The sequence below is a fragment of the Denticeps clupeoides genome, chromosome 6 (assembly GCF_900700375.1).
Source record: "Denticeps clupeoides chromosome 6, fDenClu1.1, whole genome shotgun sequence".
Taxonomy (NCBI): domain Eukaryota; kingdom Metazoa; phylum Chordata; class Actinopteri; order Clupeiformes; family Denticipitidae; genus Denticeps; species Denticeps clupeoides.
The window spans coordinates 18,867,250-18,894,431 of record NC_041712.1 but is presented as its reverse complement, the minus strand read 5'-3'; the positions used below and the strand labels follow the sequence as shown (position 1 = coordinate 18,894,431).

Genomic DNA, 27,182 nt, shown 5'->3' with positions numbered 1-27,182 from the left:
CTGATGGGTCAACTTGTGAAAATGACTATATCGAACACACCCCATGTGCTACATCTTATTTAGCGTGAGAAATACACGCCTCTCGTGGGGAAAACCATTTACGGTGATTCGGGCTTCTGGCTTTGATGATGCTGTATCAAACATTTCACTCCATTTACTTTTTAATCTTCTTTCTTCAAACATATTTCTAATGCTTTATGAGAAAGGAGGTTGGGAATGAGATACCCAGATGGAGAGAAAATTTAAATAATTGAGGTTAAATGTATTTGAGGCGGTAAGAAAGGCATGGTAATATATCACTGACATGTTTCTTGTTAGGAAAACCAAGAACCATGTAAGAGATTCAGATGCAAGCATAGACAACTAAACTTCCATTAACTGTCATTTCATGCCACTGCTCAGATTTTAGCTGCTATGGATAATATGTACATTTCTTACATTTATTGCATTTGATAAATGCCCTTGTCATGAGCAACTATCACAAGTGCTTTGTCTTTATCAGTGAATACATTCAGATTCCGCTTCAATACGACCAGACTACAAAACACATGAATCTGCAAACTCTGATGATACGTAATAGAGAAAGAAACCTAATCCAAATATGGTACACGGCAATACTGGATGAATAACGGGAGCAATAGTGCAGAGCAGGGTGTAATAAATGCTTTGAGGTAGGATTTTTCGCCATTCTGATACAGAAGGCTACAGCAAAGCCAGTGGAGGGCGTGCAGCAATGATATGGTGTGAGAGAATTTGAGAAGGTTGAAAACTACTTGAGCAGCTGCATTATGGATCGGTTGAGCATGTGCAGTCTGGCAGGCCTGTCATTCTGTTGACTGGTATGAAGAGAGACCGGGATGCCTGGGTTCACCTGACACCAAACGTTTCACCCTCTCTTTTTTTGAAAATGTGCTTTTTCAGTCTTGTCCCCTTCATTTAAGGCCATAAAAGGCCAATGAAGACAATAAAATCTGTGACAAATTATATGTTCACTGCAAAGCTAATCAACTTAATGAATTCCAATTCACAGGCTTCGACACTTCATTTTGTGATTAGACTATGTTGTGCCATGAACTTGTATCAAAATCTCCAATTGACAGACAGCAATTTACCCCACGCAGCGCCACTGATCAGCTCAAGTGCATTTACGGGCGGAAGTAAAAACTCAAGTGGTTACACAACGCACGCACGGCAGCTGTGACGAAGTGGTGCAAAACAGGATATTAGTGACTCCCTGTGCCGACTGGTGGAATGACAGCTGGTGCTGAAGAGACCCGGAGGGATCCACTGTCGCTCTCGTTCAATACTGCCCACTTACTTTCTGCGCTGGTTTGAGTCAAAGCATTTAACTTTCAGTACAACGTGATTATGGGATGGCATGCCTCATTAAAAGGAATTCTTCAGTTTGAGTTCCCAGCATGGATGCTCTCTGTGTGGTGGTCCCACCCGCAGTCCAATGAAATGCTGGTTAGGTGGAGTCAGTACTCAGCATGAACCTGCACACTTTATTGCCACAAAAGCCAGCATGCTTTAGCAGTTCTCCCACCCCATCATGACTTATTAAAACCTGCTTTCACATTAGACAGTTTTCTAACTAGGTCTTTATCAAGTGTATCTATCCTGGATGCCAGAATTTACATTTGAACATTTGAGTTTTAGTTTCGATATTCCAAGGACAATGATACGAGTTACACTACACTCACCTTACACATGGAAGAGGCTTGTTAGCTGTTTTCTTTATTCACATAATTGAAAAACTAAAACAAGAAGGAAAGATGGTTTTTAATGATGTTTGTGTATTGATATTGTAATTACAGTTCTTCCCATAAAAGGGGATTTTAAATTGGAAAGTAACCCCTTATCGTCTATGGGATATATTGGTAAAACCAAACATTCATGACATTTACATATGGCACAAAAAACCAACAGCTGTCTAAGATCTAATCCTCAGGTTTTAAGGGGTTCATCAATCCCAAAATCGATGCAAATTGGCCACATGCATACAAATAATATTGCATTTTTCACCGCCATGATCGACGTCTTCTGCTATAACTTCACACAGGGGATCGGCAACATCACCCACCTAACAGCATCATAGAAGAGCATCCCAAACCTACACCTGAGCAGGCACTGCATGGATCTGTATCTCCATGCTCCAGCTGTACTAATGTTTGGACACGGAGCGCCTTTTTTGTTCGTCTTCATACCTCAATAGCAGACAAATTCCAGCATCTCCATGGCAACACTGAGGCATGAGTCACTGTTGAAGCACAGCTGGCCTTGTGGATCTGTGTGTGCGGCATAAGGAAACTGGCCATCAGAGAGCTCATCTGTCTTTAGCACTCGTTGGGAGCTTTGGGAGTTTCGTGTGACGTCACCGCCTGACTCATGTTATCTGGATGTGAGGGCTGTTTCCAGGTTTTCTCCTTCAACATACTTTCAGCCTATTGCTAGAGTAATCCGAGCACATTGTGGTTCATCTGGGTCTTTCAGATATGAGAGTCCTGCTGTTAACAAATTAACAGCCTCTGTCAAGCCAGTCGACCTGGGAAAATATCCGGCCCCACCTCTCCACAACATTTAAGCAAATCAGGGCCAGTAGCCTCCTCAGGAAGTCTGGTGTGGGTAGGATGGTTTGTCAAGTGGTTCCCACTGAATGCCAAATTCCCTCTTGGGTGCCCTGATGACCCCAACCTCTGCTGGTTGGACTGCTCCATCTGACAACAGGAATCAAGACGGGCGCAACAGGGCCAGTCAGCTGCAAGAGTTCTCCAGGAGGTGCCTCAAGACCTGGCCAGAGATGACATTTTAGAATGTCCTGATCCCCTATGGTGAGGCACAGAGAGTGCAAACCCCCCAAAAAGTAAAATCGAACTACATTATAACCATATGAAAAAATAATTTTTGCATTCGGACAAGAAGCTGAAGACAAGTGAACACAGAGTGTTCTGGGAATGTACTGAGGTAACAGGCACTAGAGGACCTCCCTTTAATTAGACTCTGTATGTCGGAGATGTGTCAGAACATATTCTGCTTTCTAGAGATAATGAGGGCGAAGGTTCTTTGATGAGTGACCCATTCCTGGAAAGGTAATCCTGGAGTCCATCAGGCTATTTGACAAAAAGTCAAATACACCATTACATACACCATTATCACCACACGGTGCAGACCTGTGTTTTAAGTAAAAAAATAATTTTAAAATATTGGATTTGGGAACTTTGTTGGGTTCCATCCCATTCTGTCACGGTCCCTGCTCCACCACACCTACAGGGGAACCTCCGCAGCCAACCAGGAAGTAGACGAGGCCGTGGCGGCCATGTTGTTCCCCACTTGCTTGTCAATGTGGATTCTCTTTGTCGCCTTTCCGTGCCTCCAGCCTGTTTTCCTGGATTACCCTGCTTGTTCACCTGGACGACTTCCCGGTACCGACCCATTTCCGACCACGGCAAACGTTACCAAGTCCCCACTCAGCCCCACGACCATGGTACAGTCTCGCCTGATTATTGTGCTGCAACCGCTGTCTGAAAAGGACAACAGAAGACTGCCGTCTCTCACTTCTCCAGTGCAAGCTCTCCTGAAACAGCCAAGGCTTCCACAATGTCTGCACATGTGCTGCCCCCACCCCCACGACACGTTCACAAGAGTGCTCATGAGTTCTATATTTCATTTAACTACATTACGTCCAACAACATTTTGTGGATTTAAGAAACCCAGTATAAGGTGATAATCTGCCATGTACAATCACATGAAAGTGAAGTGATTGTCATTGTAAAACACTGCAGCACAGCACACGGTGACACCAGGAAATGTGTCCTCTGCTTTTAACCTTCACCCTCAGTGAGCAGTGGGCAGCCATGACAGGCGCGTTTGGGGAGCAGTGTGTGGGTTATTTGCTTAGTGGCACCTTGGCGGATCGGTATTCGAACCGGCAAACTTCTGATTACGTGGCCGCTTCCTTGACCGCTAGACCACCACTGCCACGCCACTGGGGTATATACAGCACTTTATACAAAAAGATGTTGCACAAAAGAGAATTTAGCAAAACCAACAACTAAGCCAAAAGACTATGATGGCCATGTATAATTGTGCTAAAGTTAAAGTCAGTGTCAATCACTGCAAAACTCAACTGACCTTTAGGTGGCCTTATCCCAAGGAAGACCCTTAGGAACAGAATTATGGACGTTTGCCATAGATCAGAGCAAGTCAATTATTTTTCTTTGAATCTGCAGTCCACCACATTTTCACAAAAGGAAAAAAAACACTTGATGTCACTCCTCAATAGGAGTGGAAGTCTTTCAGTGTGGCATTGCGCAGAGTGTGTGAGTCAGATTGAGTCTGATTGGATTAAAACTCGAGTTCAGAATGAACCTGTCACCGTCAGAGAGCCTAGAGACAAGCTCGCAATACAAAAGCCAAGTGTATTAAGTGAACCTTGTTTTGATGGAGGAGCTCTTGGGTGCAGACCATTCCCCCTTTCTTTTGGTGACAAGAAAGAAAGTCTTTTCAGCTGGCGGCAGGAGGTCAAGGTTTTAAGCGGAAAGAGCCGTGTGAAATAAAGAGGAATGAGTCAGTTCAACATAATGCCTCCTCCACAAATGAAACAATAATTCCCTGTTTCAGCGTGCCGATTCGTCTTCTTGCGTGTGATTGTATCTGAATGGTGGCCTAACAGCAGCTACAGCTGCAGTTTCCAGCACTTCCATATTCCTTGCAGATGGGTGTGCCAATTTGCTCTAAATGGCGAAATGGCCAGCATTATCATGATGATATCATGCTATCAGGGTAGAACTGGTCTTTAGCATGCCCCTCTGTGGGGGAGAGAGAGAACGAGTGAGGGGTGAACTGATGAAATCACATTCATTATGTAGATGAAGGAGAACATTAAAAAGGATTTTTTTAATTCCATTGTTCTCCTACAGACAGAGCAGACCATTAAGAGGGCAAGTACAAAGTATATAATTGTTTATTCAAATCTACTCAGCACATTATGCTTATTTTTAATGATGCATACAAAATTAAGCATAGTGACGAAGGCTGGAAAGCCCTGATAAAAGCCCAGTTTGAACTGGGAACTGAAGCTCTTGGATATGAAATCTTCAATGAAACATACATGGATCTAAGAGTAAACATTAATTTTTATGATGAAGGCCATTAAAAGGAGTTTCTTAATATTACCACAAAATAAACTAGTATGCAGTGTTTATCATTTCCAGACGTTTTTAATGGATTATTTCACTTAGCCACTTAGTCTCAGATCTAGCACATCCTGTTCCAGTTGGTAGTTGACTTAAGACAACAGCGAGATAAACTCCTCCTGTGGCACAATCTCAAACCCCCAAACCCCCACCCCATCCTGTCAGGGCCTGAAGCAGCCCTGCGGAATGGGCACATCTGCTGCCGAGTGCACTGCCTGTCATGAAATGCCAGCAAAGTGTTTTGGACACGCTGCCTGAGATCCACTGGGCGCTCACCCCCTTAAAAAAAGAAAAGAAAGAAAGGAAAGGTCGATCAGGAACTTCTACTTTTAACTATTCTCCTATCACCAATTGTGCAACAGTGAAGCTCTTTGGTCCATTTGTATATATTATAGTTGGTTTGAAGATATTAATTACTTCCTCTTTGGCTGTATTTCTAAAAAGAAGGATTGTGGTACATGAGATGTATTAATATGGACTTATGAAACTTGGTTTGACACCTGCATCCACCTTTCATGGATTAATAGTTCGATGGACTGATATATAATTAATTATATAATGCTTTTTTAAAAAGCTATATTTCAGCATATCAACATGCATTTCTGTATTGGTATTAGTTTATATGATGAATCGCTTAAAGAAGATAATTGGATGACTTTTCTGTAAAAGCTACCAGTACTTTGTAAATGTACCCTTATTCCCTCCAATGATTGGTGCACGCCACCTTTTTCAAGTTAACATGTGCATTACTGCAAATTGATGGCTGTACTGTAAGAAACTAATCTGCCATCGCCCCCTTTCAGCTTGTAGGCAAACGTCTTCTTTGCTTATGTAGTTGTGATGGTCCTGGTATGGTCTACAGCCTTAAAGTATCGTTTATCATCATCTTCATTCTTTGTCACATTTATAAAATAGCACTCAAGTCCTATATACAAGTAAAAATGAAACTATTCTAATAATCACAGCTTAATCAGATTACTTTGCAACAGACTCACTGGGCTCAGAAAGCAGCATACTCTTTGGCTTTAAAGAAGAAACCATGTGATATCAGGGCCATCCTATATTCTGTTGGACGCCATCCGTGTGTTCAGCTTCTTCAAGAACAGTTTCATCATGCAACGCCTGTCCTTTTTTCTTTTCCGGTTCCTGCCCCTCTTGTAGTACACCCCAGGGACATCCTCCCTGTCTTCCTCATCCTCCCCCACCCATGGACCCCAGGCACCACCATTCCGATCTGGATTTGCCCGCGGGTCATCGGGGGGATATCGTACAGGCAGGGCGGTGTGATTGTAGTGAACGAGGCGTAGCAGGAGTTCCTTGACCACGTCAGGGCGCCTCTCTGCGAGGTCGTAGCGCTCGCACGGGTCGGCAGTGATGTTGTAGAGCCAGACCGACTTTCCTGGCTCCCCCGGGCTACGCTCCAGATTCCACCAGCTCCCCGGAAAGTGGGCCAACACCTGTGGTGGGACCCAGTCCCCATGGCCCGGGTCCCCTGTGAGCAGTTTCCAGTCACCCACCCGAATGGCTGCCTGTACAGCGCTATCCCAAACGTGGTGACCTTCTTTCCAGGATCCCCTGCCTTTGCGATGGAGGGGGTCAATGTTGTGCAAGATCTCTCGCCGGGGCGAATCCTTGCCTTCACTGATCACAGGCCACATATCATAGCCATCTAATCCTTGGTCCTGGGACACGTTCCCTCCAGCCAGGTGAAGCAGAGTGGGAAACCAGTCAGTTATGTGGAGGAGGGCAGTGCTGACCCTCCGTCGGTTGCGTATGAGTGGGCTGTGGACGAAGCCGACTCCTCGAATTCCTCCTTCCCAGTAGGTTCCCTTTCGTCCACGAAGAGGCCAGTTGTTTCCTCCAGTAAAAGGCTGTGCCCCGTTGTCAGTGGAGAAGATAATCACGCTGTTCCGGTAGTAGCCATATTTACGCAGCGCGTAGGTGATGTTGTGCACTGCTTCATCCACAATGGACACCATGGCTGCAAACTTCCTGCGGGCCACATTGCCCATGGTGCGGTACGGGTAGATGTACTCTTTAGGGGGCTTGAGGGGTGTGTGGACAGCTTGGAGGGAGACAAAGATGAATAGCGGTTGGCTATTGGGATCATGAGCAGCCAGGATCTTCCGCACCCTCTGGGTGTAGAGGTGGGTGGAGTATTTCCCACCGCGCCCCCAAGCCACCGTCTCCCCCTCGTGGAGATCATAACCACACAGCGACTTCCCATCACAGGAGCCGTAGGTATAATAGTCCACGCTGCCAGTCAATGAGCCAAAGTAGGTGTGGAAACCGCGGTGGGTGGGGAGACAGTCCTTCCTGTAGAAGCCCAGGTGCCACTTGCCCACCATGTGTGTGGCATAACCAGCCTCCTGCAGACGCTGGGGCAGGGTGGGAATGTGAAGGGGCAGGCAGCTCGGCTGCCGAGGGCGGATGATGGAGTGTTGAAGGCCAGTGTGGATCTGGTACCTGCACACACAAAAATATGTTACAACTGGAGCTGCTCCTTGGCAGACAGTATGCTTGACATTACTGATAATTAACCTGTGAAGTGATTGCCATTGTGAAACAGCACAGCACACAGTGAAATTGTCCTCTGCTTTTAACCCATCACCCTTGGTGAGCAGTGGGCAGCCATGACAGGCGCCCGGGGAACAGTGTGTGTGGACAGTGGCACCTCGGCAGATCAGAAATTCGAACCAGCAAACTTCTGATTACAGGGCCGCTTCCTTAACCGCTAGGCCACTGGTCATTGTTGTGGTGAAATGTTCATGCATAATTGAATTTATTCATAAAAAACATTACAATTAAACCACACTCCTAAGAAAATATCTTAGTCACTGCAATCAAGTTGGACAAACCAGCTACAAAGATTTCCTCAGAATTTCAAAATTTAGATACAGATATATTCCTTCTTCATTAATCTATGTGCTTATATTATACTGATTAGGCTTATACGGATGCACAGTAAACAGAAGGATTTATATCTGATTTATATATTTCTGAACCAGGCAAGCACCCTACCTGGTCTGTGCTGTGCTCCAACACTGGATCTGAAGTGCATTCTGACATTGATCGTAGGCCTGGTAGTACATGCACTGTGGTTTGTGGATGAATACGAATCAATACATGTAACCGAAGGGACTTTTTGACACATGCAGAACAAGAAACAGCTGTGGGTGTTTACAAGTACGAACCATTTTCAATGCTGCGTATTGTTCCTTAAAGAAACTCAGTCTTCTTGCCAGTAGGGTTTATCCTCATGGAACCACACTGCCCACAGCCCATTTTAAGCATTTAGCAAAGACAAAGCAATTGATTACAGCTGCTCAACATGTTTCAAAATGTGTTTTTTGGAGAATCTACCATTTTCTGAGAAATTACAATTGGAGACCACAGTTTTAGATTGTAAAACCGAGGAGAGTGGAATAAAAAAAACTCTCTCTCTACACACAAAAGCACTGTATTCAAACCACTTGAACTTGATGTTACCTGGCAGTGTCACGACTACGGACTTACGGGGGAAGGAAGCGCAGAGGTCTGACATTCTGGGAAGGGGTTTTTATTAATAAACAAACACTAAACACAAATAAAGAAACAATGGCGCGATGGCCAAAAACAGTTTAACATAAATCAAGAACTGAAACAAACCCGTAGGCGTGTGGCGATTGCCAGAACTCAAAAACACATAAAACTAAACAAGGTCAAGTTCGTGCATAGAGTTCACGAAAATGCCAGCGACCCCGAACGGGCGGAAACTTCCGGCATTTATGGGGCGTCAGGATTGGGTTCCGGTGTGGAGCCCAGCTGCAGGCAATCCTGACAGAGCCCCCCCTCCAAGGGCTACGTCCTCGGAGCCCCAACAGTACCATCAGTGGAGGCGGCGGGGCGGATGGCGGCAACCACAGGGCTCCTGCCCTGCTGTATCCTCCCCTTGGAGGACCCGGTCCCTCGGGCTGGCTCCCCGGCGTGGTCAGGCGTGGCGGCCCCGGTCCCTCGGGCTGGCTCCCCGGCGTGGTCAGGCCTGGCGGCCCCGGTCCCTCGGGCTGGCTCCCCGGCGTGGTCAGGCCTGGCGGCCCCGGTCCCTCGGGCTGGCTCCCCGGCGTGGTCAGGCCTGGCGGCCCCGGTCCCCTCGGGCTGGCTCCCCGGCGTGGTCAGGCCTGGCGGCCCCGGTCCCTCGGGCTGGCTCCCCGGCGTGGTCAGGCCTGGCGGCCCCGGTCCCTCGGGCTGGCTCCCCGGCGTGGTCAGGCCTGGCGGCCCCGGTCCCTCGGGCTGGCTCCCCGGCGTGGTCAGGCCTGGCGGCCCCGGTCCCTCGGGCTGGCTCCCCGGCGTGGTCAGGCCTGGCGGCCCCGGTCCCTCGGGCTGGCTCCCCGGCGTGGTCAGGCGTGGCGGCCCCGGACCCTCGGCCTGGCTCCCCGGCGTGGGTCCCGCTTGGCGGCCCCGGACCCTCGGCCTGGCTCCCCGGCGTGGTCCCGCTTGGCGGCCCCGGACCCTCGGCCTGGCTCCCCGGCGTGGTCCCGCTTGGCGGCCCCGGAACCCTCGGCCTGGCTCCCCGGCGTGGTCCCGCTTGGCGGCCCCGGACCCTCGGCCTGGCTCCCCGGCGTGGTCCCGCTTGGCGGCCCCGGACCCTCGGCCTGGCTCCCCGGCGTGGTCCCGCTTGGCGGCCCCGGACCCTCGGCCTGGCTCCCCGGCGTGGTCCCGCTTGGCGGCCCCGGACCCTCGGCCTGGCTCCCCGGCGTGGTCCCGCATGGCGGCCCCGGACCCTCGGCCTGGCTCCCCGGCGTGGTCCCGCACGGCGGCCCCGGACCCTCGGCCTGGCTCCCCGGCGTGGTCCCGCATGGCGGCCCCGGACTCCCGTACCTGCACACAATAATCAGGGCCGATCCATCTGGGTACATGTGGGCCCTGTCTCCACATGTCCCCTCTGACACGTCTTGTGTCACCCCCTGCACCGCGCAGGGAGATTGTCCCAGAGCCTCCGGCGACTGTTCCAGGCACCCCAGGCTGGTGCCTTCTGGGACTATGCAGCCCCTCTCGCTGCACGGCCCTGGTGCCAAGGGGGGGGCATTGCCAGACCATCCGGCTAGCCCCTTCTGCGTCCGTTGGGACAAGCAGGCCCTCTTCCTGTCTGTCCCAGCTGGGTCCTCATGCCTACCCGGGGGCTCTATGGCGCTCCACCCCTCTGGAGGCAGACGCAGGCCCATGCCTGGCCCGCCCTCCTCACTGGCTACCGGAGGACCCAGCTCCATCGCTTCCCCACCTCCCCTCCCCTCAGGAGGAGTCCCCAACCCGAACTGCACCCCCCCAAAAAATTCTTTGGGGGAGCACCCCCCCCGGCTGGACTTAGGGGTACCTTGGGGCTCGTCCACCTCGCCTTGGACCGGTGCAGTCAGGTTGGGAACTCCCTCCCTGGGGTTCGGCTCTGCTGCTGGGTCACCATCTGGTGGACACAAAGAGGGGAAGTGGGGGCGACATACGGACACATATGCCACGCACACACACACAGACAGAGACAGACAGAAGAGAGGGTCGTCTAGTTCCCTCTCTGAGCACTCCGGGACCTCCTCAGGGGGCACAGCCAGGATCTCGGGAGGCGCGACCTTCTCGTCGCCCGCCAGTGCTTGGTCTTCTTGCCCCGGATCCTGACTGGCACTGGATGTGGTGGAGGGGCAGAGTTCGATCCCTGGCTCAGGCTCTGGCCGATCAAACTCCGCCCTCAGTCTCTGCTGGAAGTCCCGAAAACTCCTGTCGGTCTCTCCCTGCTGCCAGGCAGCGTCGCTGGAGATGGTGGTGGGCGTGTGGCGTGGGGGGTGGTGGACGTCTTCTCCAGCATGCGGGGGCGCTGGTGATGCGCTGCCGTTCAGCTGGGGAACGTCCGAGCAGAGGGAAGGCGGGTCGGCGACTGGAACTGGGAGGGCATCTTCCCTGTGAGGCAGTTCCGACAGTGCAGTTGCTGGTTGGCGACCTCCTGTCGCCCTGTTCCACCAGCTTACGCCCGCATCGCTGTCCTCCTCCTCACTGTTGTCGCACCTCTGGGACTGACGTGGGTTTCCACGGACCTCGCAACGGACGGGCACGATGGGCGGAGCCATCCCGGCACCGACTGCCCAATCGGCGCCATCCTCGTGTTGGTCCGTGTCGACCTCATACCCTCGGAAGTCACGTGGATCTTCACGGATGTCGCGACAATCTCGGACGCGCGCGCTGGGTGGAGCCATCCCGGCCCCGACTGCCCAACGAAAATCCACGTCATTGTCGCTTTCGTCATCCGTGTCCTCCCACCTGTGACTCCGAGGGTCGTCCACCCTGCGGACATCCTGGACCCAGGGTGCGATCATCTCCCAGGGACAGTACTCTGGCCATTCGGGCTGGAGGCTGCCCATCCCCTCGCTGGAGGGACGCCGCCGTTGTTGTCGCTTCTCACCCCCCTGGAAGTGACGTGGGTCCCCACGGACCTTGCGACGATCGCAGACTGGTGCGATGGGCGGAGCCCAACTCTCGTCTCCCGTGCTCTCGTCGTCGTCCGTGTCGTCCCAGTCCACGGGGAGCCTTGCCAGCAGAGCGCAGAGTTCTTGGCTCGACATGGCGAAGATCGTGGGGGTCGCATCTTCTGCGCTCGCTGCCCACGTCACTTCCTCGCTGCTGCTGACGCCAACGTCCTCGCTCCGCCCACTCACCCGCCGACGTTGTCGCTTCCGGGTTTCGCGGAGTTTCCCGGGGATGACGTCATCACTCGGCGCCGCGTACCACGGCTTCTCGGGGAGAAAACGCTCCACCAGAACGGGCGGCGCGTCTCTCCCCTGGTGTCCGCGTTCGCCGCGCCGCGCTGCGTCCTTCGCGGCGTTTCTTCTCCTCTGTTTTTTACCTCTGCGCTTTTGGGGGGGTCGCTGGCATTCTGTCACGACTACGGACTTACGGGGGAAGGAAGCGCAGAGGTCTGACATTCTGGGAAGGGGTTTTTATTAATAAACAAACACTAAACACAAATAAAGAAACAATGGCGCGATGGCCAAAAACAGTTTAACATAAATCAAGAACTGAAACAAACCCGTAGGCGTGTGGCGATTGCCAGAACTCAAAAACACATAAAACTAAACAAGGTCAAGTTCGTGCATAGAGTTCACGAAAATGCCAGCGACCCCGAACGGGCGGAAACTTCCGGCATTTATGGGGCGTCAGGATTGGGTTCCGGTGTGGAGCCCAGCTGCAGGCAATCCTGACAGGCAGAAAGAGGTTTGGCACAATAAAGGTTAAAAGGATGAGCAGTTTCTAATTTATTAACACCAGTAAATTATTATTGCAGTTACATGTAAATATTGTATGTAAAAAATGTACCAATGTTACAGAGAAAACCAAAATGAGAGACAGGATGAAAAGATAGAAAAAGACAGAACAGCCTGAACCAAGTTTCAGAGACATCGCCTGATCCAGGAGAAAAATGAGAGGAGAGTAAAGACTTGAAAGCCACTGAGCAAAGCACCGTCCCCACACACTGCTCCCCACTGCTCACCAAGGGTGATGGTTAAAAGCAGAAGACACGTTTCGTTGTGGCACCGTGTGCTGTGCTTGTTGTGTATGTCACTTTTACTTCAGTCTCTTCGGCCAACATTTGGATTTTATGAGGCTTTATATTGAGATTTCTGTCTTTTTTTAGAAACCGTGATGTATTTTAATATAAAAACAAATTGCAGCTATGGGGTTAGCCCATCTAGTCTGTGTTTACAACTAAAAGATCTGAGTGTCTTTGCACGGGTGGTCTGCACAAAGCAGGAAATCAGCTTTCCCTTGCATGTTTGAAGACATAGATGCGGCAATTTTATATACACATGTGCCTCTACATGTAAAATGTTAACCTCTGATTGAGACCTAACGCTTTGACAGCACACACACAAAGAGAGAGAGTCCCCGTCTGTGTTTATAAAGGTTATGCAGCTGTGCGCCAGGAAGGTCTGCAACAGCTGTGATGCTGCAACACAAAAGCCAGTTCAGCAGGCACGAGTCCATGGACATAAAGCCATCGTAAAACGGCAGAATCATCTCAACTGCTTTCAATTATATCCTCGCATCCATGTGGTTCTGTTTATTTATATGTGAGCTCTCAAATGACACTGGGGCTGTTTCACAGTCCTGGCATGTTGCCTTATTTCTCCCTGCGATTGCAAACATCCAAAAACCCGGTTCTCTCCCAAATGCACTTGGGTTGAGGCATGAGTCTTCAACAAACTGCTTTGAAATGTATTTTAGGGTCTGTGAAGTGATCCTAACTTACAGAACCATGGTAATATGGGCCATTTATATTATTAACACCTGTATAAGCATTTCTTATAGTGAGAGAACAGAGTTTAAAAAACTCTTTCTCCTTCTACACAAAAGCACTGTATTCAAACCACTCCAACTTGATGTTACCTGGCAGAAAGAGTCATGGCAAAATAGAGGTTAAAAAATGAACAGTTTCTAATTTATTAACACTGGTAAATTATTATTGCAGATACATGTGAATATTGTATGTAAAAAGGTACCAAGTTTACAGAGAAAACAAAAATGAGAAGAAAGAGTAAATGGAAAGAGAGAAAGAGAGACATGAGAAAAAATGAGATGATAGAGCAGGCTTGAAAAACGGAAAATCCGGTTTCGATGGAAAGACAGCTGGAAAAGAAAGCCCCTTTTTCACATGTGAACAGACCTTTATACCCCTGGCCTACAGGAAGCTGTCACAGACCAATCAGAACCCGTTATTTCTGATGTCACGCCCCGGTGCCTCCCATCTGGGGAAGACAAAGAGAGTGGGCAGTCCTGACGGCCGACACCTCACTCGTTTGGCTCCGGGGCCTCCCGTCTGGGCAAGACAAAGAGGGTAGGCGGTCCCGTTGGCCAACACCTCACACGTTTGGCTCGGGGGAGGCAAAAGTTGCACTGCCGTCCGACAAAAGGCGTGTAAAACAGAGGTGTACAACAAAGGCACAGGAATGTCACATTTCTTCTTGCAGACGGCCGCTATGCAAAACAAAAGCATGGTCCTGCGACGCCCCATCTTACAATATATACATATAAATTTGTCACAGGGGGAATACGATGACGTAGTTGCAGACATACTTTCGGCGTGGGGAGAAGCCGTCGTACCGGTAGAGGACGCTGGGCGAGCGGGGCAGGAGGACCGGGGACGCCTGGCCGGCGAGGAATGAGGAAGTAATGGACGCGCTGCAACGCAGCGGGGAGTCAGTTCGGGATCTTTGGGAAGGACCGGGGCAGAGGAGAACCGGAAGACGGCGGGTTTCAGGATGGTTCGGTATCTTTGGGAGGACGGGAGTAGGTCTTGGGCGGTAGAAAGGTAGGGGAGCATGGAATCCCGTCTTAGCCGAGGGGTCAGGTAGGTTCAAGGTCAGGGGCAGGAAGAGGTTGGAGTCAGGAAGTTCCGGTCGGGGTTCCTTTCGTGGTTTCCAGGGGATCAGGCAATTCTCGAAGTCGTGGGCAGGCGAAGGTCGTATTACGGGAATCTCAATTATCGTAGGTCGTGGGTAAGAGAGCTAGCGTCTCTGGCGAGTAAACTCATACAACTCATTTAACTCATACAACTCATACAAAGAGCGGGCGTGTCTCCTTGGTGTTACCTCCCTTTTATACTTGCCACCGCCCGCTTCCATTTCCTCTTCCGGGTTGCCATCTCCCAGGCTGGTGAGGTGCCCTCTAGCGGGCTGGAGGCGCGTTGGCCATGACAAAATTATATATGAAGCACCGCATTAATCCACTTATGACTACAATAAAAATCAATAGATGACAGTACAAGGTAGGGTGGTAGTAGCACACTAGTCTATAAACCAGAAGACCCAGGTAGTCCACTTACTACCATTGTGTCCCTGAGCAAGACACTTAACCCTGAGTGTCTCCAGGGGGGGGACTGTCCCTGTAACTACTGATTGTAAGTCACTCTGGATAAGGGCATCTGATAAATGCTGTAAATATACAAGAAGATAAATTGTAAAAAAATGTAAAAATAGTGTATAAAAATGGTAAAAATAGGAATTAAAAATCATAAAAATATATATATTTTATAAATTAGAAAAGTGTAAGTAAGACTGGAGAGGATAGTAAGTCATATTTCAAATTCATTTTTTTTATTTGTCACATACATAGTCATACACGGTATGATATGCAGTGAAATTCTTTAGTGACTGCGACTGACCACAGTATAGCAAATATTGCAAACATAACCAAATACTACAATTTTATGTCTTTAACATAAAACATAAAATATGTGTAACAGGTAGGGTGAAGGTGTGCAAATAAGTGGAGTCAAATGCAAGTGAGTGGAGTTCAAAAAGTCACAGGAGTCCCTGAGATCTACATTTACAGCATTTATCAGACGCCCTTATCCAGAGCGACTTACAACCAGTAGTTACAGGGACAGTAACTGGAGACACTTGTGTGTAAATGTGATTATTAATGATGTCATAATTGCGATAAATATGAGAAAAGAGGCACTCTGCAGAGCAAAGGCGTTTGGTGGCGCAGTAATACAGAGCTCGGTGCAACGCGGTCCCAGCCTCGGCTCTCACCTGCCGGTGATCAGCTGACTCCGCGACGGCGTGCAGATGGGCTGGACGTAGTAGTTCTCCAGCTTGACGCCCTCCGCCGCCAGCTTGTCCAGGAACGGCGTGCGGATGTCCGTGCTGTGGTAGCCGATGTCGTGGAAGCCCTGGTCGTCCGTGAGGACGAACACGACGTGCGGCGGCTGCCTCGGCTTGTACGCGGCGGAGCCCTTGAAGCGCTTGGGCTCGGTCTCCACTTGGTTGGGCGCCACCCAGTCCCAGGACGCGCGGACCGAGCCGCACAGCGCCAGCAGGGCGCAGGCGGCCACCAGGACGCCGTCGGTCCGGCCACGAAACTGGTTGAAAGCGCGCATTTCGATCACAAAGCCATGCTGTTGACTACTTTTAGCAGTTCTGCTGAAAGTCTTTAGTTTGAAGATCTTGTCGCACGAAAAAAAAAAAAAAAAACGAGGAGACTAAAAGAACTCGTCCAAAACCCGGTTTGACGTGACCGGGTGCTGGTCCGCGCTGTACATTTTCCCGGACGGGTGCGATAACCCCGCCCGGCGGATCCCGTCCCAGAACCACCCCCTGCAACAACAAAAAAGGCAGCTTGATAACCGGCCCGTGGTCACTTCACTAGAAGAACGGAGATAAGCCCGTTCTGAAGGTGAAATACTCCCGGTTTACTCCTCCCGGACCAGAGGATGGGGCTGAAACCAAATCCTGCTCAGAGGCCGACCAGATTACCTTCTCTCCCTTAGAAAACGCCTCATTGTTTCGTTAAATTCAGTGAAGACTGATATGTACAATCTCAGAAATATGACTATAATAACTATGCCGTGATTACACATTTGTACACATATGAACCAGAAGACCCAGGTTCAAATCCCACTTAGTACCATTGTGTCCCTGAGCAAGACACTGAGTTGCTCCAGGGGGGACTGTCCCTGTAACTACTGATTGTAAGTCCCTCTGGATAAGGGCGTCTGATAAATGCTGTAAATGTAAATTTCCTTTTTCTCATTTCCTTACAATGCCATGCAACAACTGTTTGAAGAGTAACAAAAGTTGTTCACAAAAGAAGAAGATGGAGTCCGATCGTATTCATTTCAACTATAGTATTTCCAGTAAAAGTCGTCAGAATCCATTTGGAAATCAGAGGGGTGTATGTGCTCACTCACATAACTGTGCGCCCTTTGGTTAATCATCTTTTACTATCCTCTCGTTTTCCTGTCGTTCTTTCCCACAGTCTGCAGATGCTGGTCCAGCATCTATGCTTGCGTTGGCCCTGGCCAGATGTTTTATGGTGCACCTGGGCCTGCTGAATTCAGACAGGACTGGCTGTCCCCTCGCTTCTGTGAGTACAGGCGTGTGACAGTGGTGGTCACACTTATTACGTTTTCCGAGGAGCGAAATGGACGTTTTCCCCCGAGAGGCCCTTTAACAGTCTGATGCCTGACTGTTTGTCTCATGAAAGCGGAATGAGAACTATTTCTTCAGTTCAAGAATGCAACATATTGTGTTCGATCACGTCGTGTTCTGCCGAAGAACACCTATTCAGATGGGTTACATCACCACATATGGTAAAATCAGGACTTTGAGTGTGATTTAATTATGTCAGCGGGGTTCTTTTTCCAAGCAAACTCCATTAGTTCCTGGCATTGGGAGTGGAGTGATGCATGTGGCTTATCGATAGAGATGTCTGTTGCAATGTCATTTCGTGTGATTAGTAGCAAGCACTAGCCAATATGGAAGAGAATGGCTTGTCCTGTTGCATTTAATGAAGGAACGTGGAAATGAGTGTGATAGGCAAATAACGTGGTTATTGCTGTTTAATGCACAGCCATTAGGGTGATAATTACCCATGAATGGACAGGGTGGCTGCAAGTGGTAAGTGACTTGGCTTGACAGCTATTATTACAACAGTGCTGTAAAAGCAATCCCTCTGACACGTGTGAGGCATTTTCCGCAGACAGCGTGGGGGTCTGGGGGACTTGAGACATGCGGCACTTCACACTAAAGTGTCCCACGGGCAGGAGCACGGAGCACCACATGTTCTATCAGCAGGAACCTGTAAGAACAGGCTCGGTCTGTCGCCCTTTCTCTGATTTCTGAACACCCACCTAAGTGCCTGGAGTCCTTTATTTGCATAAATGCTTCTTCGTAAGAGCGTGCAAATGTCAGAGTTACATGACATGCAGCCAGACTAGCAGCAGTACTGAATACACCATACACACGCACGTTGGTGCAGTGGAAGGCGTGTGCATCAGCCCCGGGACTCTTGGATCTGCTTTGTGTTGGAGTTGCGATGCACTGTTTCCCTTTCTTCGCATGTCTGCTGGTTAACCAGGAGCTGAATGTGACATCATACCTAAAAAATGTGTGGGCCCTGACAGGTCCCACTGGTGAGTCGGGTAAGGTCCAGAAACATGCTAAATATTGTTTGAGTGTCAGAATCATTTAATTGGTTCATTAAATCATAAAAAAGAAGATACCAGAGTAAGTACCAGAGTGTGGAGGTTCTGGAGAATTCTGACCAATCAAATGAAACCACTCTGAAAAATAAAAAAATCAAGCCAGAAAATGGGGGTCGAGACATTACTGCACAGTAGCTTGCCAGAAGTGAAACTCGAACCTCACATTTTGTTTCTTTTAGCTGTCTCGAAGAATGTTGCTGTGGTGAGCACAGGGTGGCTGTAAGTAAAAAAAAATAGACATCATGGCCTATCCTACAGTTTGAACGAATTTCACGTTGGCGATAAATTGCAAAAATATGTATATGGCGCCACCGTGTGTGTTTTATGGGTTATTCGCGGGTCTGTGGACTAAATTTTGCAGAAAAGAATTAAAAGTAATTGTAATGTTCACAGAATTTTTTTTTTTTCAGTAGAGGGGGAATGTATTTCTAACTGATTTCATTACACAGCCATTTCTGAAGGTAATTATTGTAATTGATATGCTAAAATGAGTGTCTCGTAGGTTGTGTGAAGCTTTCTTGGACTAATTTGCTTCCGAGATGATCGGGTGACGAAACTTAATAAAGACAACAGCTTCACCCTCGTGTCTGCAATTGAACTACATATCCCAGAAGTCTGTGCGCAGGTGGCCTGCCGAAGGGGGCGTGGCCGCGCACAGTAAGGTGATGCAGAAATATTTCTCAGGATGAGTCGTCCTGTCTCGGGAGTTAATATTTAGCATTCGGCGGAGCGGTATGTCTTCGACAGAACACGACGTGATCGAACATCAGCTTTTGTATCTGATTTTTCAGCATCTGAATGGAAAAGGTTTCCAGAAAGCTGCTAATGTGCTGAAAAAGCACGTCTTACAGGTAAAACTTTTAACCATCGATAAGCTGCTCGACACGTGCACGACCTTATGCCATGAAATTTAAGCTAGGTTGTAAATAGAAACATATAGAAGTCCACACCTACAGCTTTTCATCACAACTGTTATTAAATGTATCATTTTTATTTAATTATGTCATGTATACAATGAAAAAAATTGCATTTATATTGCTTGAAAGATGTCCGAATGCGCCGCGTTTCAGAAACTGCATCTTATGTAACAGTTCGACGTCGGGGTTACCCAACTGGTCGTCATGAGTTAAAACTCGAGCACTAAAATGAAGGCTTTTTAACAGAATGTAAAATGTTTGTTGTGGATCAGAATGAAGCCCCCGCCGAGACCCCCTCGTTAGATGAAATTTACAGAAGCTGGGTCGGGTCAGTAAGTCACATTGCACGCCACGTTTTTGTGCGTTCCTTTGCATGTCCTCGGCATCCTGACTCTGTTAGTGCCGTGTGGTCTCTCACAGATGATGTAATAGCGCATGTGATGCATTATTAAACGTTTCAGCTTTTCACAATCCATAAAGAAAATAAAGCAAGAGATCGTGGATGCAGACTTTCTCAAGAAATCCCCAAAATCAGATCCTGATCACACAGAAGATGAACTGGACAAGATTAAAACAACACTGGGTACATAGTTCTTCACTTGATACTGACACTATATCCTGAAAATCAAGGAATTTCAGCTTGTGCATATGGATATATATTTTCAATAATAAGGCCTGTCTTCCACTCAGACCATGGGGTTATTGACTCAGGTCAGCAGGCAAAGGAAACGACGGATGAGACCCCTTCAGTCAAGTCTGAAAGTGAAAAAGTAGGTGCTCATCATTCTTCCATCATTGAAAAACGAAAGGTCCTTGTTTCTACAGCAGTGCTCCTGTTGGCTATTGATGCTTTTCTACCAGGGTCCCATTAATGAAACTCAAGACATAGCATGATTTTTTTTTTTTCATTTTAGAAACCGACGCCTGGAGAAAAGACTGAAGGAGTGGAGGCCACCTCTCAGGGGACATCAAAACCTGTGGACGAACCAGAAGAGAGTGAATCAGAGAGTGCGGAGGTATTAACAGACTGCACATGTCCAGACAGGGATCATTAACACACACTTCAGTAGGCCTACAACCTTGTAAATGTTTTCATCTTGGCTTAACTTCATGTGTGCCAGAAAAGGCATAAAAAAATGTCCCAAAAGATCATTGGATCACTTTAATCGCATGTTAAAGGATCTGTATTAAACCGGGTCTGCTTGGCTCTCACTTTTTTCTTACCAGATTTTATTGGTAACATCAATCACTTAATCAGTTTCGAAGGTGTGTGGTGGGGTTTTTCTTTAATTGGTTTGTGTTTAAGTCTCCTGGTACAGACACCAAAACCAGCACCCCCAAAAAAAACAGAGCAACTCTAGCTGCTTCCAATACTGCTACAACCTCAGAAAGTGACAGTGAAGGAGAAACTAATGCACAGGTAGGACACTCAGGTTCTATTATTTGTTACTATTATGTATTTATTACTACTCAGTATATTTCTGAAGTGATTTTGGCATGCAGTAAGTCCAATTTGTGTCTCACAGGACTCCAGTGCTATGCCCAAGGTTGCTTTACCAACATCATCTTCAGCCGCAGGAGTGACTGGTGACAAGACTAAAGAGCTCCCAGAAAATGGCACTGCAGGAAGGAAGGCTGAGGCAGAGACTTCTGGAAGTGAAAGTTCCGATTCAACGGAAGCAGAGGAGGCTGAGGTAGCACACAGTTATCCATTTAATGCATTGCATATGCAGTTCTCTCTTACAGATTTCTGGCTTGTCAGAGTCACATCTGACACTCTTATACCTTTATAGATTATTTATTAATTCAGGCACTGAATTAATAAATAGTCTATATATAGTTCGGACACTGATGATGATTAACGATGGGCGAGTTCACATGGTAGCATTTGGGTGCAGACACTGTTGTATGCACATGCCTTCATGTCTGTCTGGACAGTTTTGGTTTGGACAGCCCCGAGCTCTTTCAGCTGAAGCACTGATCCATGATGTCAGGGCTCTGTTCGTGCAAGATCCAGCCCAGCAGCTCTAACAAGCATTTTCATTTTTTTTTCTGTAAATAGTGCAATAAAGGTCGTTTGCTTTCTATTCATAAATAATCTATTTGTTTGTTCTGTGCAGATTTGTAAATGTTTTCTACATATTAAAATTTTGTATGTCTTAATCTGACAGCAGTCTTTTTAAGAAACGCTGTTTCAGACACTGGAATCTGAAAATCCTGAATCACCGAGGGCTAATTCAGGAGTAATTTAGTTCAAGTGGCCACTAGTTCAAGTTCATCAGGATATGGGGATGCACATGATTTTGTATGAAGGCCTTCTTGTCTATCCGGGCGCCTGGATGGCTGTCATTTTGATGGTACTGTGCTCCCGGAGCTCTTTGTGCCGGAGCAGTGAGTCGTGCTCGCGGGGCTCTGTTTGTGCAAGAGGACACCCGGCAGCTCACATAATCTGGCAACATATCAGCAAAAAGCCGTGCCTGGTGTATTTATATATAATCCAGGTGATCAGCACTCACAGCCGGGTGGAGAACTTGACCGTGACGCCACCAGAAACAGTTCAAGATAGAAATCTATTACCAGTGAGCTGGAATGATTAGATGGGATTAGAACTGTGGTTCTCGACCGGTTTTACAAGTACCATGTCATTCCCCATGTTTAACCACTTCTGTTGAGTAGCTGTGAGAATTAATTATTAAACTTTGTGTATAAGCCTGCACAAGCATGTCTTGAGTAATTTTTTTTTTTTTGCCTTAACAGAAACGTCGGAGCACGAAAAAGCCCAAGCCTTCAGCTCAAGGTGAAACAGGTAGCTCGGGTAGCGAGCGACAGGCACAGATGGTTACAGATGTGTTCCAAGCACCGGCCACTGAAGACCCTGTGGCCATTAGCAAGGCTAGAGACAGTGACAGTTACAGCTCTGATTCAGAGTGTGAGAAGGAGCCTCCACAGTCTCAGGTAAATTGTGTGTGGATGGTTTGTTGTAAACTGTGTCAAGATGTTGTAAATGTGTAATCTGTAATTTATCTCCTCAGTCTGCTTCTGGGACCCCAATGACCACCTCTGCACCAGCTGTTGTCCAAGCAAAATTGACTGAGAGCCCAGAAGAAAGTGACAGTGAATCTGAGATTGAGGAGGTAAATGTCCTGAAACAGACAATCTGAACCTACAGAACAGCAGACCTGAACCTTAGACAAAAATTATCCATGGATCATGTGAGGCTGAAGTTGCCTCCAGTATTGTACCAATAATTGATACAAAAACATTTACTAATTAATGACAATTACAATATATTCCAAATTATTTCATTTTAAGATGACTTTATTTTTTTGTACCTAATTTTTCATTCATAATGCATGTCCCGAGCATTAGATAGTTCCATGCTTCATGGATTATTCACAGCACGACATTTAGGATGGGGGCAGGGGGCCGTCCCCTCCCACCCAGCAACTGCCTCAGATACCCCGTTGGTGGTCTTCACATGGTATGAACATTTACATTAATCAGATGCCCTTTTCCAGAGCGACTTACAATCAGTAGGTACAGGGACAGTCCCCCTAGAGACACTCACAATGGTAGTAAGTGGGATTTGAACCTGGGTCTTCTGGTGTGTTACCCACTAGGCTACTACCACTCTAGTTTGATTAGCATGAACATTGCCCCAGTTAAATCCACTCCTGTTTTACTTGCAACTCTGTCCAAACAGCAGGATTGCAGGCAGGAACAAAATGCAAATCTTGGAGCATAATCCTATGTTGGAAACATGAGAAGAAAAGTTATGCATTGTTTATAACGCAACACTTTCAACTGCTGCGATTCAACTGTTCAACTGAATGCTTCTGTGGTTTGCTATAATTAGTCGATTCTACATCTCTCTCCTCTATCTGATTGGTAGAAAGCAACATCCATGCATCCAGCCATCAGTGCAGCTGCCACACCTGCATCAAATACCTCAGAGAGCTCAGAGGAGAGTGACAGCAGATACAATGTGCCAATGCCAAAGAAGGGATTGGGACAGGTACTGCACATCACTGCACCAATGGAGGTTCATTCCGCACATAATTGATGATTGTATATCCAAGTCCTGCCACCAAAACCCAAAGACTGCAGATGATCGTCCTGTAGTTTTAGGTCATAAGGATAATATTTGAGGTTTCATGTTTTCATGTATTATTTATTGCTCTAGAAAATGGACACTCCTGTTTCCAAGGAGGTTAAAAATTGCCCTAATATTCTTGACCTGGACAAGCAAGCGGAAGGTTCTGATCATCAGAGCACGGACAACTCTGAGACTGAAAAGGTGCTTATTTACACCATAACGCTTTAGGGCACCTCACGCCACAGCAGCACATTCTACAGAGTCCTGTCAGTGCCACGCTGAGCGGGCAGGAACAGAGCAAATCAAACATGTCACAAACAGTCAGGGCGCTTTCAGGGTGGATGTGAGCGGATTTCAAGGCTTAACACTCACATGTGAAAGGCCATCTCGTCTGACCTGAGGCAAAATCTGCTTAAAAAAAAAAAATTAGGAGTCACCATGTTTAATATAAAAAAAGATAAAGAATATTTGAGAAATGGTTTGAATGGTTTACTTTTTTATTAGAAGTCAGCCCTTACTCCAAAGAAGACCCCAGTGGATACAGCAGCTTCAGGAAATGGAGCTTCTTCTGCCAAAGGCCCAGTCGAGACCCCACATCCTGTGGTGGAGAACAGCTCAGACTCAGAGAGCGAGGAAGAGCCCACAGCCCACACACCCACCCACACAGAGTCCAAACAGAAGGCTTTGGTGACGGAGAAGACTGGCAAGGGCGGCGAAGAGTCTGAGAGTGATGATGATGAGGAGAATGACGAACTGGTAAAGGTTTTGTGAGGAACCCTGTGTGAAAACACTGCTGTATACCAACTTCTATTATTTGTCCAGGTAACTCCTCCCACTGCAACGGAAACTGCAGTCACCCACGGCAGCAATGCAGCAGACTCGGACACGGGCAGCAATGCAGATGACAGGTCAAATGTAAGAGCGTTGAAAAGTGTTTATTATCAGGAAGCAGGGCAATGTTTTTTTTGTGTAGTATATTTTATTTCATTAAATTAACAAAATTTCAATAGGTTTTGTTGAAATAATTTTCCATTGCAAAAACCTGGCATTTTAACACATTTATCCATTGTATTACTTTGTTGACATGACCATATTGCAAAGCAATATTCTCAGAAGGGTGAGCCACAACTATGATATTCTGACTGACCGAAGCTTGTGTATTGTGGAAGGAGGGAGCTACAAATCTTGAGATGAAGACCACATCAGAATCACACACAGATGCGGCGTTGGTGAAGTGCAGTGAAACCGCTAATGAAACTGCATTTGAGGTCCAGCGGAAGCATAAGGTTCTGATCATCAGAGCATGGACAACCCCCCCACCCCAGCGTCTGAGGTTCATTCTAACGTTCTTCTTTTAATATGTTCCATCACAGAAAAAAAATCTAGCTGCGTCTAAATCTTCTGCTGCCAGACTACAGGTGGAGAGAGATTCAGAAGAGGAAGAATCCCAGGTATGCTTGAATGGCAACTCTTTCTTTTTTTATTTAACATTTAGACCTTTGAACATCAATATTTTTTTCCTCTGCCCGCTGCAGTCCCTTCTTGCTCCGAGTTGCTCGGAGCTGGCCTCCCCTCTTAAGAAAAGAAAACACAAGAGGAAAAAATCAATCTCGGCTCATCTGAAACAGGAATCCCCTCCAGGAGCCACGCCTACCGGAGCTGAACTGCAGGAGCTGATATCTGAGGCCCATGAGGGTACGCATGTGGCCGTTCACATTCCACCGTCCCCCAAAACACTGATGAAAAAGGATAATAGTTAATGCAGGTTTGTTCTGTGACAGTTTTTCTCCCTTTCTGTTTTGTAGCATCTGGAGATACTGAAAAGGAGGAAAGCGGCACATTCAACAGACGTGCACAGGAATCTGTGTCTGGGAATGCAGAGGTGCTTTGTCCTTTCTGAGGGAACATGTAGGGTCAGGCCATGTTAGATGGATATTCTTGAAATGACTTAGATTAAGGTTGAACTGGGACAATATAGCCCCATGACAGCCTGATCATTTTCATGTCTCACCATTTAATCTCACATTAAATACTATGGACTTAAATGTCTCTTTAGGATGATCCAGCCTTAGGTAGAACCAGCAGTCCAGAGCCTCCCATCGAGGACCCCAAACCAAAGCATAAGAAGAAGCGCAAAAACAACACACCCAATGAAAGCATGAAGAAGAGAAAGATGTGTGATAGCGATCAGACAGCAGCTCTTCCAGCAGAGGGCGTTCCTGAGCTTGATCCCAGTCTTCACTGTAAGAAGTCTAAGAAACAGACTCTGGTATTTAAAGGTAAAAATCTTGTTTATAATTATAGGTTTGTCATAAATTTAGCCACCTTTCATCACATTTGTCTTTTCTTTTCCATTGTTCTTCAGAGGAGGCGGGTGAAGAGAATGTGAAGAACACCACCGCCTGCGTGGTGTCCACTACTCTCTCTCTTTCAGCAACGTGCCTAAAGAAGAAGAAGAAGAAAGCTAAAAAGGCTAATGTGGAGAATAGCAAAGCAGACAGCACCACTGAAAAATATACATCAGTTCCAGCCATCAAGAGCAGCCAATCAGAGCCGGTGCGGGCCACTAAGAGGCCACACACAGTCTATGTTACTGAACCTTGCGACATGGAGAGATCCTCCAAAAAGAAGAAGGTGTCTGACTACGAGACCGATCCAAATGTCATCGATGAAGACAAGACTGCTGGGTTTAAAAAGAAGAACAAGAAGAGAAAGAAGAAAAAAGCACAACTGACTGCTGAGGAGAATGGCAAAGCTACAATCTATCCTAAACTGGTCAAGAAGGACCAGCCTGTCCCATCAGTACCAGCAGCAGGAACCGAAAAGCCACTTTCATCCTCTGGTCCTGAACTTGACGAGACAGACAAGTCCCAGAGGAAGAGGAAGAAGAAGAAAGTAGCTGACAAAGATGCTGATCTCAAAACTACAAAGATGGACCTAGATTTTACCAAGATGAACAACGAGACTAAAAAGAAAACTGCAGAAGGCAAAGTTAAGAGAAAGGAGCAGTCGAGTGAACCTGAAACCACCCCACCTCCCGCAGAGTTGAATTCAGAACTTGGGGACATTCAAGTTAAACGTAAGTCATTTTAATCTACATTTTGCATAATTTTATATAGTACTAAATTTCACTCCAAATATTTGCTTTTTGCATCCATTACAGAGAAAAATAAGATGAAAAAAATAAAAAACTCCAAGAAAGGCCACTTGATGAACTGGAAAAGATGGAAATGTCATATGGGACGATAAGAGGTGGTCACTGGCAAGAAGGTAACACACTGATACTGCATTTTAAACCATTAAAACCTTCAGTGCCTGTTATTAGCACAATATGACTGCTCTGTTACCCGAAACCTACTGTATATTGATGTTCTCTTTTTCCTTCCAGTGATCAATGTGGAGGACATATACAAGGACAGTTTGGGGCAATAAAATGAGCCAAAACCCAGAAAGTGTACCAAGTGCCTGCTGTTCCTAATCACAGAAACTGTTCTGTTGGTATTTTTTATGCTAGTTTGTTTCTGAACTTCCCACTGTTTAATGGGGCATTCCCTTAATGTGATGTGAATTTTGACATAACCCAGGCTGATCATGCTACAGCAACAGTGTTCAAAACTACTTCTAAACTGTAGGTTAGTTTGGGTGTGAAAAGTTTCACGCACATGTTGACTGTTCCTGTAAAGGAAATACTGAGAATCGTAGTAACCTAAGGATCACATTAAATATGCTGCCCCTTAAGAAATTCTTTCTTTTACCCACGTAGAGGGTAGTCTTTGTGGATTTCTTTGTTAGACTTTTGAGAATGTGAATGTCCTTTGAATTTTTCTTGTTTAGTCATTTGATTAAATTTTTAAAACAATTTTTAGTTTGTTTCATTGTATGTAGAAGTACGTGAGTACAGGTTTATGAAAATAAATAATATTTACGTCTGTTGATGGCATCTGGCTGGGTTTTTTTTTTTTTTTTTTAAG

The 27,182-nt window shown here is 47.1% G+C and overlaps 2 protein-coding genes across 3 annotated transcripts; one reads left to right on the top strand and one right to left on the bottom strand.

Moving 5' to 3' along the window:
• Nucleotides 1-4,949: 4,949 nt before the first annotated feature.
• On the bottom strand, nucleotides 4,950-16,353 carry arsib (arylsulfatase family, member Ib). 2 transcript variants are annotated; one of them, XR_003750124.1, is made up of 3 exons: nucleotides 15,746-16,353; nucleotides 6,191-7,661; nucleotides 4,950-5,474 (listed from the first exon to the last, which is right to left on the bottom strand). XR_003750124.1 is itself a non-coding variant. In XM_028983605.1 (2 exons), exons 1-2 carry the CDS (start codon nucleotides 16,090-16,092, stop codon nucleotides 6,254-6,256), a joined length of 1,755 nt encoding a protein of 584 aa, XP_028839438.1. In that variant the 5' UTR covers nucleotides 16,093-16,353; the 3' UTR covers nucleotides 4,950-6,253. The 2 variants fall into 2 exon arrangements, 1 of the variants encoding a protein (XP_028839438.1); XM_028983605.1 differs by having other exon boundaries at nucleotides 4,950-7,661.
• A 2,478-nt stretch (nucleotides 16,354-18,831) lies between these two features.
• Nucleotides 18,832-27,144, top strand: LOC114793120 (nucleolar and coiled-body phosphoprotein 1-like). The gene is made up of 21 exons (XM_028984831.1): nucleotides 18,832-19,049; nucleotides 19,388-19,443; nucleotides 19,577-19,698; nucleotides 19,806-19,885; nucleotides 20,030-20,131; nucleotides 20,422-20,535; nucleotides 20,642-20,809; nucleotides 21,873-22,070; nucleotides 22,148-22,249; nucleotides 23,008-23,130; nucleotides 23,299-23,412; nucleotides 23,716-23,967; nucleotides 24,034-24,126; nucleotides 24,381-24,497; nucleotides 24,585-24,662; nucleotides 24,747-24,906; nucleotides 25,017-25,093; nucleotides 25,268-25,490; nucleotides 25,577-26,290; nucleotides 26,375-26,481; nucleotides 26,600-27,144. The coding sequence occupies exons 1-20, from the start codon at nucleotides 18,933-18,935 to the stop codon at nucleotides 26,458-26,460; spliced, it is 3,096 nt and encodes a 1,031-aa protein (XP_028840664.1). The 5' UTR covers nucleotides 18,832-18,932; the 3' UTR covers nucleotides 26,461-26,481; nucleotides 26,600-27,144.
• The last annotated feature ends 38 nt before the right edge of the window (nucleotides 27,145-27,182 follow it).

Excerpts from the sequence above, each read along its gene's own strand:
- arsib (XM_028983605.1), bottom strand. The coding sequence starts at position 16,092 with ATGCGCGCTTTCAACCAGTTTCGTGGCCGGACCGACGGCGTCCTGGTG. Across the intron at positions 7,662-15,745 it reads AGTCAGCTGATCACCGGCAG|GTACCAGATCCACACTGGCC; the intron begins GTGAGAGCCGAG and ends TTGTGTGTGCAG.
- LOC114793120 (XM_028984831.1), top strand. The coding sequence starts at position 18,933 with ATGTCTTCGACAGAACACGACGTGATCGAACATCAGCTTTTGTATCTG. Across the intron at positions 19,050-19,387 it reads TGAAAAAGCACGTCTTACAG|AATGAAGCCCCCGCCGAGAC; the intron begins GTAAAACTTTTA and ends GTTGTGGATCAG. Across the intron at positions 24,663-24,746 it reads CAGAAGAGGAAGAATCCCAG|TCCCTTCTTGCTCCGAGTTG; the intron begins GTATGCTTGAAT and ends TGCCCGCTGCAG.